This window comes from Buceros rhinoceros, unplaced genomic scaffold (assembly GCF_000710305.1).
Source record: "Buceros rhinoceros silvestris isolate BGI_N320 unplaced genomic scaffold, ASM71030v1 scaffold1525, whole genome shotgun sequence".
Classification (NCBI taxonomy): Eukaryota; Metazoa; Chordata; class Aves; order Bucerotiformes; family Bucerotidae; genus Buceros; species Buceros rhinoceros.
In genome coordinates this window covers 87,533-103,343 of record NW_010412086.1, presented here as the reverse complement: position 1 = coordinate 103,343, position 15,811 = coordinate 87,533, and the positions used below count along the sequence as shown (strand labels likewise).

Here is a 15,811-nt window from a genome sequence, read left to right as displayed (position 1 = left end):
GGCCAGGAGAGGCTCCAAGCGTCTGAAGAGCAGGATACCCCCTAGGTGGTATCAGTCAGTCAGCTGAGTCAACTAGCTCTGAAGCAGTGGGCTCTACAGGATTTCCTCCTGCAAACAGTCGCTTTGTGCAGCAAGGCAAAGGAGGAACGTGGCAAGAGAACTAAGAGTTCTGGTGCTGCAGAAAGCAGAATGAAGCCTGGGGAGGGCTGACGCAAAGATTAGAAAGCAATGAGTTCTTTTATATATATACCATTAGACGTGTCTTACTACTGGATCCCTTGTGACTGCTGCTGCTGCTTATAATAATAATAAAAAAGAGTTTCCAGGCTGCAAAACTGATGAGAAAGGAGGACCAGGCTCTAACTTACCAGCAATTCAGCACGTCTAGCTATCTGCACGACATCAAATTACCAAGAGCTGATACCTACGACAGTGACGATACAACATCCCACAGGGGCTAGAACTATTTAATGAAAGAATTCGTAAAACACCACTGTTGCTCCTCCTTAATATCCGGTGACATTTTGAAGTCAAAATTCACACAAGTAAGAGTGTTCAATTGATGCAACTCAGTAATTTTTATTGCAACTGGAAGACAATACATCACAGAAACTTTATGGTAGGTTTTGGGAAAGTGTTATTTACAATAATAATTGATGAAATAGTTTGTCTTTGGCAATATGATTACACATCAAGAAAATGTAAAATGCAAGTATGCCTCTAAATCAACATTTTCATATTTCCTAAAGATCAGCTGATTGCACTTGCCTTCGGACTGCTCATTTAGGTAAACACAAATACAACTTAACATCACTGTTCATTCCCCATCACAGTTTGAATTTTAATATTGATGAAACTGGCAGTTTCAGACACCAGGTACAGGAAAAAAATTGGCTTATCACTGTACTAAATTAACTTATTGGCCAGTTAAGGTCCTGTGACCCTTAAGCATTGATACTAAATCTCTTGGTCTTTTGATTGCTTTATCACCTGTCCTGTAAAACAAAATATTTCAGAAATTACCAATCAAGAGTATAAAAAAAATGTACAAGTCCATAATGCTTTTCATACACACACAAATCATTCCCCCCAACATTTTACATGTGGCAGTTTTAAGTAGTGAGTGTGAATGATGCAGGCATGAAACTGGTTATCAGATACAGGTATGACTTTAAATTGTTGTCCCACACACATACTCAGGAAATGTAAAATGCTCTAGCAACTTAAAAATGTATTCAAGTTCAATGTCATGAACGAAAAAGGAAAGTCTTGGGATTTCAGGCCAGAGTAAACAAATGAAAAAGATTCCCCTTTCTAGATGATCAGCCATCCCAGAATCCAGCACATAATTCTAGCGTCCAGTAAAATCCCCTCTAGCACTGAGGGCCAGCAGAAGTTGTGATTTATCCCTTAAAGCCTCAGATGATGAACTCTCGTAACTGCTGGCCTGATCCAAAGCCCAACGAAATCAACTGAAAATAAAAAAGCGAAACAAAACTCCTTCCACAGACTGTGAAAGGATGTTACATCAGGTTGATTTCCCCCTCTTTGCAAAAGGAAATGCAATACAGGAGAGAAACCATTACATAGCTTCAGATAAATATACCTTGTTTCAATGCTAAACCAAAATGAAACCCAAACTCCCCAAACCAGGGAAGATTACTTATTAGAACAACTCAAAAGTGACCTTTAAATCACTCCTGGTTTTAAATGTACACCAGCGAAATACAGCACCATAGACACTTTAGGTTGAGACTTTTTTTTTTTTGGTCAGTGAAGCTAGTACTTGTTTGCTGAACTGTGGAAGAGTTACAAGGTCACGTACATGATCAAAGATAAAGCAACCCAGCTGACAAGTCTCTGCTTAATTCAAGAATAACCAGTACTAAAAATAAAAATGGAAAAATAAAAACCCCTAAGAAACCACCATCAATTAATACTTTCTAAATAAGAGGGGATTAACAGATGAATTCACAAACGTATGCCGATTTATACGGAACACCAAATGTTGTGTGTAAATCCTTATAAATTCCAGCTCAAAACAGAAACACACAAAACGTATAGTTTGACTTACACATCCCATTTCAAAGGAAAAGAGACATCATTACAACTTGGTAACTGTGCTAACTGCAATATAAACCAAACAGAAAGTCAAAGTTTGGCAGATAACTAAGAAGAGGGTTATCGCTTCGGTTATATAGCAAAGTGTTGATGTACATTACATAGAGTAGTATAAATAATAAAAAAGTATTATTTAAATTAGATCACAGTGCTGCATTATGTGCATAACAGTGTTTGATATATTACTGGAGGGCTGTGAAGAACACTACTAAAACTTAACTGGTCAGACAGTCAACACTGATACTCTGTTACAATCAGGAGGATGTATGATTCAAATGCTCTTTTGGTGGCAAAGTCAAGAAAACATTTCAAAATATTTCCTACAAAATACGCCAACGAGCTACTCAGGCAGTAGTGACACCCCTGAGGGAGCTGGGTTTGCATTCTCCATGAAGTGAAGTAAATTGCATTGCATCTGAAACTGGAAATGCATTCTCTCGACAGTTTTATTCCGATCCTGGAGCACGGGACAGTCATGTTTTCATAAAAATGCCTAGGGCCAGATTCAAGGAAAAATAGTACTCATAGTGGAACGGTAAAGATTTCCAGGAGCACTTGGGTGTCTATAGCTCCGCTGACTGCAAAGGAGATCAGACACCTTCAGGTTCTAGAAAACCTCAGATTGCACCTATTGACATCTTTAGATTATTTGGGAGCCAGAATCTCAGTGAAAATCAATCACAGCTACCGAGAAACTGGGACGAAGCGCTGTTTTGGTCACTTTATCCCTGGCGCCGTGCAGTGTACAATGCAGGATTTCATTCTCCGATAAAATATGCCACTGTAACTCTCTCCCACTCCAGCAGAGAATGCAGCCCCGGAGCTTCTCTGTATCTTTTCCAAAGGTAGACAGTAATTCAGCTGAACACTGGGAGCTGATGCACCTCCTTCGGGATTCCCTCCTCCCATTAAGGTAAGAGAGGAGCCAGAGCAAGGGACTCAGCTGAATTGCCAGGGAGAACCCCGTCACAGGACTGTTCTCCAGCGCTACTCGGCACGCCTCCTCACTCCCACACCAGGCTTTTCAGCTGCAAAACCCCGTGATCTCGGTAGGACTACTGCTGGTTTTGCCAGGAGAAGATCAGAACCAGACTGTCTTCAGAAACAGCTACGGGGTGATACATTAAAGCCATTCAAGACCTGCGCTTGAATTTTAAAATGCAGGCAAAGTCCGCATCAAAATGCAGCGGGAGAGTGAATTGCTTGCACAACACCAGCATGACAGGCAGGTTTCCTCCCTGCAGACGCCGGCAAAAGCTGCTTGTGGCATTAGCTGTGGCCTGCAAGAGCTTCTTGCAGCAAAAGGCATATTCCAAAGGAAGCCGCTGTGAAGTTCAGCAACCCTTACAGTTCACTTCTATGTAACACTCGCCACTGAATGCTTGCTGACCTACCGGGATTCCCCTGGCCCCCACCTGTCTTGGAGAAACGCTAATGTGGCAATACTGATAGAGTGAGGAAAATGGCAGGTTAGAGATCTGACAACCTCTCTCACCCCAAAATGGCTTAGTAAGGAGAGCAAAATCAAACCACCTCGTGTCTGGCAAGTGAGAGAGTTCGTAATACAGTGCAATTACCACTCCGTTTTGGCATGATTCAGTCAAAGTAGAGACAAGGGGATTGAAAAGCTCACAGGTTTTTTTTTGGAAAACAAACTGGTCTCAATTCTTACAAAAAAGAGAACTTCTCTGGTGGCTAACAACCAGTTCTGACAAAGCTGCTATTGTCAGCCAGGCCCAAAAACATTTCAGTGACTCCTCAACGTTTTGTACAAATCTAAATTATATTCTCCTCATCAGCAGTCAGAGTAAGGGACAGTAAAGACAAGTTGTTTTCAGACTCCAGAAATAATGTGTTGGTGGCATTATCCCTCAGCAAAACTGCCGGTTCCTGAACATAACTTTGTAAACTCCTACTGAACAAAACCTTAGCAGGTCAGACTAGGAGCAACAAATTTGACATGAAAATAGATGCTTGCCAACATTTTAGGTTTACCAGCAAATATATAAAGGATTATACATAACCTGCCTAATCAGGCATTTATGCAAAATGACTGTTTTCTAGGGTGAGTAATACTAGTGGTAATTATATATTTAGCCACCAAGAGTCCACGTGAATGAATGGTACCTGCTGTTCAGCAGATACTGATCCCATTTGCACTGACACACTGCAAGCAGCGAACTTCCTCCAGAACTAATGTCGTGACCGTGAACAGAATCTGACCACCAGCACACAACCTCATTGCTTCCTCTGGAAGACAGAGATGGCTGAGCCACGTTTGAGTGTATTTTCTGCCACTAACTCTGACTCTTCAGTGTTGCTTTTTGATAAATATTAAACCACTCTCGAGCTGGTACAACTATGCATTAATGAGCAAAGGTGGTGGCAGACTGATACTGTAGTCTATTCCAAATGACTGCTCCCAAAGTACGTAAAAAGATGAAGGACCAAGTTTTCTTGAGCAGGGGTTGTGTGGTTCACTGCCTGTGGACTCTGGCTGTAGGGAGCATGGATCTGGCAAAAAGCCAATTACCCTACTCCAATCACACAAGAGAAAAGCTAAGGCTCATTCGTCTCTGTGCTACCTGGCCAAGGGACCAGTCCTTCCCGTTTTCCTCAACTCTATAATATAAAGAGTTGCAGGCAGCCAACAAAAGTTACTATCCGTCTACTCCCAGCTTAACTAACGCTGGGAATCAACCGTGCATGCGTCAGCCCCAGCAAACTGAGGGGAGCACAGAGCTGTTCCTCACACACCCTTGGCTCTCTCCTTCCTTATCGGCATAGCTGGCAGCTGTGCTGGCCTCTGGCAGCTGTCAGGCAGAGGTGGGAGGCGAGGCACTGCTCTGCTGGGCTGCCCCCACTATGGCCCTGTTCTTCACGCGACAAAATGCCTGCGGAGCACAGGAACAGGTCCAGAGCAGCCTGCCCCTCAGTCCTTCCACTTCCCAACTGAACACGCACCACAGGCATCTCCAAATGCAATTTTTACTTCACTCCACTGAGTAGGAAGTCAAACCTTTCCCTAACTTACTCTTTATAAACTAGATCCATTTTGGTAAAACTGCTGCCTGAAACAGTTGTTAGGGCTAAGTATAAACCTATATTCATTTTAAGAAACAGACCATTTCGTTCTGTTAAGTGGTTGGTTCCTGGGATTTTCTTCTTGCCTCTAGGACATACCAAGTGTAGAATTTTTCATGCCAAATTCATGAATCCAGGTGAGAGAGACTGTCTTATTTATTTCACAGTTTCCCTTTGCTGTAGGGATCTCCAGCCTAATAGTTGTCATTATCAGAAGAGTAACACTATACCTGAATCACACTCTCTGTAACACTGGTTTTTCTCTGGACACCTCAGTAAGGCTCTTTACTAACTTCATTTTCTCTCAGCAAATTAGTAAAGCTATTTTTCTTTGTCTACTTGTTCCTGAAGCAAATCAGAGAGTTTTTCTCAGTTAACCTCTCATTATTCTCTTGATTCTGTCATACACACTCACTACTGAATTTGCCCTCAGATTATTGCGTCATGTTACACATGTACAGACGAAGAAAGGACACACTTTTACTTTTTTTTTCTTTTTTTAAACAGAAGTAGGGAGAGGGGGCTGAATGTGCAGACAAGGCAGTATAATTCAACCATCCAAGCCCTACCAGAGCATGAAGATTTTATTTTTTAATATTGCAGAGTAAGTTCCCCAACAGTCAGTGTTTGTCCCTGAAGAAGGTTAAACCTTAAACACCTGCTTCAAAAAAACCCCAACAACAAAAAAGAACCAAAACAAAACCAAAACAAAACAAAAAAATAAAACCCAAAAAACCAAATGCTAAGCCTAAGGGCTTCAAAATTAGAGGCATAGCCTTTTTCTCTATTTTCTATATTTATATGAAAATAATTCATGCTTCATGCTAAATACATTATTTACCTTACGAGAACTTTGTCATCTTTGAATAAAAAAACATTGTTTGCTTTTTGTATTCCCCCCCTCCCAAAAGGAATCCATGCAATGTGGATCAAATTTCTTCTGCTGGCTATGCTGGTTGAATCTGGAAACCTGTTGTCATTTTTGCACGGATGAACCCTGACTGACGGTAAGTGCACACTCATTTCTGAGGGCAGCATAGGCGCTCTTTTGTTGAACTTCGGAATTCTACTGTTCACCAATATGCTTTCCATTTGCTTTTAAATACGGAATACTACTAATGGCAGGTTTTGTAGCTTTGTTTCCCCAGTTAGATCAAAGATTTGATCCACAGAAAAAGATTCTGATGTCTTTCCTTTCTTGGTATCTACTGCAAGTTCTTGGACTTGATTGCTTTTCACTCAGGCAGTTTAGAAGACATAGCTTTTTTTCCCTATTACTATTACTTTTTTTGCACGCAGTGCCAATCTTCGGGCTTATGGCTTTTTGAACATTCTTTTGATTTAATATAGAAGACAGAATTCAATGATTAAGGATGCTACTAACAGTGACGCCCCCTCCATTTCTTATCATTGTTTCACTGAAACCCATTGCATACATAGTTCAAATTTCCCCAGACTCAAAGGTATCAGCCTTCACATTTTGAGCCTCATATAGAACGTGAAGCACTAAGAGTACGTTTCGGTTTGCACAGTCGCCACCAGTGGCTGGCCAAAGACTTCTACGGCACGACACATCCAAGTGGCACTAGATGGTTCTTGGTTTGGTGTGGAGAAGTATATGCCTCCTCTCTCCCCCAAATCTCTTTATTCACATTCTCTGCTAACCCAATTTAAGGCCATTAAAATATACTCTTAAGGGACAGGCCTGAATGATTACCAAATTATGCACAGCTCTTCTAGTGTAAGAGAGATTTCCAAGTGCCCAATTTTACTCCCATCACATTAATGTTGATGTCACTGCGTATTCAACCATGCACTTTTGACAAGCTGGAGAAAGCAATGGCGATTTTGGCTTTTTTTTTTTAACGTTTTGTCTTCAGGTAATGAAAAGCTTTTGTAAATTAGCTGAGTGTCAGTATGAGTTCTATGGCTTCAATCTCCTTTAAAAATAAAAATCTTAAGGGTCCAAAAAAAAAAAAAAGAAAAAAGAAAAAGAAACAAACCCAAAACAAATATAAAGGAAAACAGAAAAGGAAAAAATTGCTGATATTGCCACAAATCATTAGAATTCACCTGACGTGCTGAAACAAAACTTTGTAAGTTCAAACAAATCATTGATTTGTTCTAATTTTTTGTGGATTCCTTTTGCTCTTTCTGCCCCTTTGCCGTCCGATTGGTGATGTTGTTCAAACAGGATCGAATTCCTGCTAAATGCAGGAGCGATCCCGCTGCTTCTTTCATCTCCTCATCGTCACTCTCAGGGGGCTTTTCTGTACGTCTCTTTTTAAGAGGCAGTGTGTCACTTGGTACTTTTTTCGCCTTCATTAAATGTTGCCTTTTCTTGTGCTGGGATGCATACCCACTGTCAGCTAAAGAATCCTTGGTCTCCTTCCGATTTTGCTTTTTGTCCTCCTCTTCTGTTTCACTATGGCTCTCGTGGCTCTGGAAGCTAACTTCGCTTCCTTCACTGCTGTCTTGGCTACCTTTAGTTGCAAATTCATACTGGTCATCAGCAGAGGAAGAGGAAATGGAGTCACTAGCAGGTGATGTGCTCCTGTGGTTGGAAGATTTGGCACTGCTGTAGTTGTGATCCTCCTTTGGGTCACCGCTAACAACTGGAGAGCCACAGGACTGTTCGCTTTCCGTCCGCATCCGGCAGTTTGTTATTCCATTCCTGTAAAAACAAATCAGAGCTGTCTTAGAAGCCACAGAGATGTGATCCTGCTTCCATGCATACGATGATAAAGCCAACCGACAGATAATCTGAAATTATGACTATCAAAGTAATGTCCATGCAAGCTGGTTTCAAAGCCTGACTAATTGCTTGTGGATTGGACTTCATACATAAAAAAAATGCAAAAGACACGAAATGGCACAAGACCAAGTTGGGGATGATTACAAACAAATGATGTCTAAACAGTTCTGGTTTATATTTCAACTAATAGTTTACACTTCCAAAGAAATTTTGAAAAAGAAAAAGAAAAAACAAAACCCCATTTTTTCTACTGGGTATTAAACAGTCTTATGAGTTGCGTAAATCTCCTCTCCCCTTTTCCATATAAAAAGATACTACCAAAAATGCTGGAAGAGACACTAGCTTTCTGGAGTACTTCTTTGCCTCCTCTCAAAGACTCTTTTCCAGCTCTAGCTTTCCAAAGGTAGGAGATGTTTCACCTGGAAGTAGCACAGCTTCCATTTAGGACTCCTTCCAACAGAAAGGGCAACTAAGTATGAAACGGAGGTCCATTTCTGACTGTGATCAGTTTATGAATAATCTTAAAAGCAATACTATCTTAAGGCACTAGCTGCCAGCCAAATATTACGTGTTTAAAAACAAACAGTAGATTGAAAAAATCTGGTTTTGCTCTAGAAGTTGTCACTTTCCCCTTTGGTTTTATGGCACTTGGTGCTGTGGGAACTAGTGCAGCACAATACATTTAAAAACCAACAGTGTTCCCTTCTGCACTCAAAAGTATTAGTGCATTGCCACTGACTTTACAATACAGAATACAATGCTTGCAAATCTGTTAAAGCAGGGACTGACTCTGTGCAGTGCTTAATTCTGCTCCAAAAAAAGAAGAGGAGGATGCTCATCATTGCCAGCTGCCAGTTCACCACCCTTGAACTCCTCTGCCAGTTAAAGAAAACCAACCAAGCAAGACTGTTTAAACTATCACATGATAAACTGCTTTAAAACCTTCTCCTGCCGTCTTCTGGACATCACTAGAGTGCTTTTGCACACTCATGGCAGCGCTGGTTGAAAACCTTTTCTTAACCTCACGCACTGAACATAGACATTTCTTAAGAGGAATGGCACAGTGGCAACTGCAGAGTACTACTGCCCTTCTACTTAAAAAGTGAGAAAGTGCTTTAGGTGTCAGAGAATGGACTTCACCTCTGGTTTCTTTATAGAAGAAACAGCAGAATATCACCCATTTCTGAAAGGTGGAAAATATAAGAGTGGTATATAATTCCACAGTTCCTAGTCATCTAAATGCTCTTGCCTGTAGACCTTGTTGAAGTTAGAAGTAAGTTTTTGTGAACCAGTGACAGGACAATGCTAGAAGGTAGCAAATTAATCAGTCACTCCAAATGTTCTTATTTACAGTATTTTCCTAGAAATGTATATAATAGAAGGCCCAGTTATTGTCGAACAAAGCCTCTTGCCAACCTCTTATGATCCACAAAATTATTTTCGCCTAGATTTTCGAGCAGCTTTATGATCCATAAATTATATGCAGAACCCAGAAGGAATACACAAAGCTCCTTCAATTATTAATAACTAAATGCAATGTCATTCATGATTGTGCAGCAAGCCAGCTGCATTTACTCTGTGATGGTTTGCCACTGCAGGGGTTGTCATTAGCGGATGCCAAATGCTTAAAAGAAATCATCCATACTAAACCAGTTGTAAGGTGAATTTATAACCAAGTCCTTAAGATCAGTCATTACAAGGAAGCATGCGATGCATTTTAAGTGACAGATTCTTAATTTTTGGGGTAAATTTACATTTAAAGATGTTAAAAATTATCATAAATTAGCATAAAATTAAAGTTACTTGATTTTACCAGGCAGTTAATAGTCAGGGCAATGTGACTCAATAAAAATCACATGCTACTGATTTTCCATTAAAAAATATAACAATAAATTCTTGCTCCAAGGAAACAAATGCAAGATAGAATAGGTGGGACCTCAACTGGTATTCCTACTGACTAGGTTATTAGTGAACAACAGATGGGATTTAAACCAAGATGCTAATTTTTATGTTATCAGGTCTACTCCTACTTGTTAGTCTGTACTGAGAGGCTATCAGTAAATGGAAAGCTACATTTCCACGGAGCAGATCAACCACGCGCCAGGAAGAGATCCCTGATTTGCCCCATGTTTGAGACTCTGGTGTTTGCTTTTACACAAAGGGGCTATAATTTGGATTCAAAAGCTCTGCCTGTGGGACTTAGTCCAGACCCCAATCCTTCCAAAAAACCACAGAAATACAACGAAAGGCCTGGGGATTACAGAAGCGATATCCCAGGAGAAGGCATACTACTACGGGGTTAGCATCCCACAGGGAGTGGCAGCCAATAGGGGTGATGACAAAGGAAAAGAGAAGTCAAGAAAGGTGCAAAAAAAGAAATCCTTAAAAGAAATGGGAGGAAAGGAAACACCAATACACTTCAGAAGAATGGCATCTATGGTGGAACTGGTCAGGAAATGGATAGCATTTGCATCTCAGAAAAATCTTTGGTTTTCACTTACATTTTGAAAGATTTCCAACCAGTTCTGCTTGGGGAAATAGAAAAGGAAGAGAAAGCAGATCAAGGAGAGAATTAGCAAAGGACATCAGCAGAAATGAAAATGAGTTATACAGGCAGAGTGTTTTAACATAATCACAAGATCAAAAGTCATATATCCTGAAAGTAAATTAATCTGATTTGTACCTTGATACGCAATAGCTCAAACATAAGATATGAAGAATTACTTAGAACTGATATTAGTAGATAAGAGTTGAACAATATCTAAAACACTCACATTGCACATGTGTTTCTGAGACATTCTAAAGCTTTATGTTGCTCTTATACAGTCACATCCTCGCTAAGAAATGGATCTGTGATCTACTTAGTTCAATTTAGATCATCAGGGGCCAGAAGTCCCCTGGGTTTCAGGGGACAGATTCTGGCCAGCTGAATCTATTTTTGCTCACAGTTCTGGTTGTAACTCTAACTTTGTTACTGAAACCATAATAGATGTTTTTAAATTACAGAGGGGAAGGAAAGTTATTTAAGCATTTTGTGCTTACTATAACCGTGAGGGGAAATTTATTTCAAGTAATACCTTATTTTTTCCTTCACCCCATTTTTTTTGTCCAGAACTTTATTTCAGAATTTCCAGAAGCTGATGTATTTTCACATTCTAAAGCAGTGGCTTGCCCTTTCAGGGAAGTCCCCAGAGCAGTCTCTAGAGCTTTTCATCCCACTGATATGGACTATTTTATTTGTTTGATGGCTCTTAATCTTAGTTATACAGATAAAAGTACCATGCACGGTTTCTTCTCAGAATATTTCCATTTGGCTGAAGCTCAGTGATAGGACCCTCAAGCACTGTAGAGCTAACTACGGACTTTCGAAAGCCTGACTCCACTCCCAGTGTTAGTGCATAGAAGTTCTGCTACTAATGTCATCAAGAGCCAGACAGGACTCACAGCAGCTGGATCTCAAGTCAGTAAGGAAATAATGTCCTTTGCACAGTGTTAGTGCCTTTCAAAGGGGTCCTCCTCAGGATGAGACGAAAGTAGGTCTCAGTCATTTTACCAAGGGCAGATAAATCTTCCTTAAATTTCTCTGCTAGCTTTGAAGAAAAGATAGGTAATCACATTCTGCGTGTAAAATGGCAAAAAGTTTTGTTGAAAAATACTGTATTCCACACCAGACAGGTATATTCCTGTGATGAACAAAGCAAACTTACATGGAGTTTAAATATCACCTTACCTATCTCTGATCCTTCTGGTTGACAGATACTGTACGCCTATAGTAACAGTTTAGGTATATAATTGGAAACTCCCAGTTAAAAGATACAAAGCAAGCAGTACAGTTTAGGTTTATGGATTTTAACAGTTCCAGGTTTGCTAAAAAACCCCCACTCTTTTTTACTGTACAGGTAACAATTTCAAAGGGAAATTCAGGACAGTGAGAACTTTCAGCTACAGGTAGCTAAGCTGTTACTTAAAACCACTACATACCAGCAGACAGGAGGATGAGCAATCTTATGAAAAGTAAGTGGTGCTCACTTGCTGTATGATGAGATTCTATCAGGGGTTATTGAGTTAAAAGTCAACAACGAGTCAGTCACACTATTGATAGAAGCTCTTACAAAGGTACTTCACAGCCTAACTGTATGCAAAGGACCACTGTAAATGTGAGTCATGAACTGCCAGCAAAAAGAACACTTTGTCAGTATCAACAGCAGATCTGAAGTTAAAAGAAATGTCTTTTCATTTTTTTCAAAAAAGAATAATCAAGTCTGCCAGTTTGTCCTTTAATTACTAAAGGATTCCTTCAGGTCCCAAGGGTAACTCATCCTGCCCCGTAGAGGTGGAAAGGGTCGTGCAATGCAAAAAGGGTGATTTGGTGTTTGTTAAGCTGATCATGCCAGTAATAAGCGAGCACATTAAGAATTTATAAAAGGAGGTACCTACCAGTTCCTTTACCTAAGCAAAAATAATCATTCACAGATGAATTAAGTATATAATTTTAGTTATGCTTTTGCATCTACGCTGCAAATGTTACTTATGTTTGCTTTATTTAATCACTGCTTGAATGGCTGCTTCAAGGGACGAAAAAGTAAGCAAAAATAAAGCCACTATGAGAAATAGAAGTCTCCATAATGAAAGCTAGGTCTGAGGAATAATCTAACAACTGCCCTATAAATTTAAAGTGAAAATGATCACGAATAACAATCTTCCATCTTTGAATAAAGTTAGGCACAAAACTCAGTCCTGTCCTACCCTAATGATCAGGAGCTGCACAGGAACTGTGGCATTAACAGCAGAACAGACATTTTAACATCTACTCATGATGAAGCAGGTGAAGTTTGTTAGAGTTGCATTTTTGGGTGGTTCCCCCCCTCAAAAATAAAGGAAGAGCAGTAGCTCTGCCTGTGTGGATGCACTTGCTTTCCCTAGGAGGAAGGAACATTTTATCTTGGAAACGTGAATGGCAATTTTTTTTTACCTAGGGAAATTCCTTGAGAAGCTTGTGTTTGCAATTTACAGATAATTGTGCAATTCCTTGAGCATCTACAAATGTTTGGTGAGAAAAGAGAATTGGAAAAAAAAAAGGGAAAAAACCTATGTAATTTCCCATTAATTTTTATTTTAACCTGCAATAATTTTAAAACCCAGAGTGTTTCTAACAAACACTACCAAAAGTAATTTAACCTATTACCTAGGCATAAGTGACATATAAAGCAGTTTTGCCTAAGTTTTCAACTAGCCCAAAACAATAGCTTGGATTAATCCTGGGGAAACATGAGCTAAAAAAGGCAGTTAAGCAACGGTGTCCACGCAATCCTCCATCCTGACACTTCTGACGCGTTGAGAAAGAGGAAGGCAAATCCAGCCAAAGCAACTTTACTGGGACTGGCTCTACTTAGCTCTTCCAAATCCTAAAGGTTTTACTTGCTCCTTCAGGTTGCCCACCAAGGTGGCTATAAACTTCTTTCTTTTTCACTTCCATCTCATGCGCATTTGCTGGCTGCTGTTATGGGACGGGATTTTCATTTGGCCTTCCCATCAGAACAACCACTGAACAGGCCACTAATCCCTGCTGGCCAGGACTAGCAGCACCTTAATCTATACAAATAAAAAAATAAAAAAAAAAAGGATAGGAAGCATAGCCTATGCAGTTCAAAATGCACTGAAGACCAGAGATTCACAAACTCTGGGTTCCCTGGGACCCATCTGAACGCTGTTCAGCAGCCTCTGTAACAGTGACTGTTTGGGGCAGGGGAAAAGAAAAAAAAAAAGCCCAATACATAAAAATTACCAAGGATATTTCGTAACACATCTTTTGCAGAATAACCTGGACTGCCTTGCAAGGCCTGGTGAGATTCTCTGCGGAGTGCAGCTCCATCAACCTCACCTCAGTGGATTTGCCCACATCAGGCAGATGAGGTTTAGGCTCAGCACACAGGTCTATTGCACTGCAGCACAGACACAAACCACTCATGCATGGATAACCGAAGAAAACTACAAACATCACGGTGGAGACTGTCTGCTGCATCTACTGAAATCATAGTTCAAATAGCTCTAATACTGTATCAGCTTCCAAGCTTGTGCTCTTCCAAAGGGCTGGTGCAACTGGTAACACCTTACGTGGAAGGTGATTATATAGACAGAGCTTCTTGCACCTTGCCAAGATGCAAGTTGGCAGATGCACTGGCCACTTTGACAAGACCATGCCTACTAAAGCGGACGCAGAAGTCCTCTTAAGTAAACATTTAAAAGGTATTTTCAATGGATGTACATGGTAAGAGCAAGAGCTCACCTTCAAAACACAACCAACTCCTTTCTGCATGTGAGGCACTACTGGCTTTGCTCACTTTCATTTAATACCTCTGTAAATCAGTATTTTCTCTTCTACATATTCAGGCTAAGACAGGGCACTGTATGGGGCTATGGTCCGCCAAAAATACGTATGATGGATCTCATGCTAGAGACATGCTACACGCTGTGCAGCTTTGAAGTGTTATTTTCCCCTGCAGTCTTTGCGAGGGTCTTAGACTTGTCAGCCACAACATGAAAAATATGGATGGTAAACAAGCTAAAAGTGGTATGAATTAAGTAAACAAAAAGCTACTGTTGAAACACATCCAATTATGCTCTGCAGTGGAGATTTAACACCAGAGGATAATTTTCCAAGTAAAAATAGTGTGGGATGCCTTTTCCATTTGTAGATGAGCTTGGAACAAAAGGCCTGTTTGTACAACATAATGATGCTCTCCCCAACTGCTGTTCTTTATTCATGGAAAGTGGTGGATTTGTTGTGTTTGTTAAATACTTTTCACTAGGGTTTTTGATCCAAACTACTTAACTCAATTGTACTTTTATTTTATATATAAAGTAATTACATAGGAATAGCAACACATTGATACCTTGTGCAGGAACAAAATACGCTAATACATTCATTCACACTGTTGAAGAAAAACAGCACAGTAACATTCCCAGCTGATGGGAGCTAACTCATCAGGAGTCACCAACTTCAGCATCTTAGTCTAATGCTATGGTTTTGGCCTTCTTTCTGAGAAACAGATTAATCAAAACACTCCACCTAATTACAACTGCATATTTAACCCCAGACCAAACTTTTGTTACTCTGTTCTGAAACTAATAGCAATCCGCACAACAGGGCAACATATTGCAAGTTATTCCCATGCAGTTTGGAGGACAACAAAACCAAAGACCATTAAAGTATTGAGAAAATAAACATGAAAAGAAATAAACAGCTCAGACAGCAAGGAAGTGCTAACAGAAGACCAGCACCTTACAAAAGAAGCCGTAACTCCTACATATGGTAACTAAAGAAAACCAGTTAAGAGCTTAAATTTATTATGCAAGGATCCTCTACCAAGAAAATAATAGAGGTCCCCAGTATGAATGATGAAAAGCATCTTTTTAAGGTGGTTTTTAAGCCTTTGATTTAGAGCACCAAAGGAACTCTTCTCAGGAAAATACACATTTGAGTAAAAACTTCTTGGAAAGAAGCTGTCTGGCTTCTCAATATATAGGCAGAGGCACATAATTTCTGCAGATAACTGTAACGGGAGACTGCACCAGCTCCTGTGGCTGCCCAGCACACCTCCCTCCTTGTGAAAGCTGGAAGAGGAAATCAAACTTCCTGCACCCGAACAGGTCAAAAAACATCCCCTGGAGCACCTCCCTCTGTGCAGGAATGACAGCTCTGTGCGAGCAGTGCTCCTACTCTCAACTGCAGCAGAAGGCGGCTGCAGGGATGCTGTGGTTAATTCCCCCAGCTGCACATGATAAGCAGAGGTTACTCTAAAGAAATTCTGGATCTTATTCTCCCCAAGAGAAACAAGGCAAAACTGCCTG

At 40.3% G+C, this 15,811-nt stretch overlaps 1 protein-coding gene across 1 annotated transcript in view; it reads right to left on the bottom strand.

Annotated features, from left to right (window-relative positions):
- Positions 1-7,329: 7,329 nt before the first annotated feature.
- Positions 7,330-15,811, bottom strand: part of LOC104493525 (forkhead box protein N3-like) — a gene marked incomplete at its 5' end in the record, with an annotated part of 66,936 nt that continues 58,454 nt past the window's right edge. Inside the window, 2 exons of the mRNA XM_010136222.1 lie at positions 7,330-7,879; positions 10,462-10,485. Coding sequence (XP_010134524.1) covers positions 7,330-7,879; positions 10,462-10,485 — 574 coding nt within the window. The remainder of the gene's footprint in view (positions 7,880-10,461; positions 10,486-15,811) is intronic.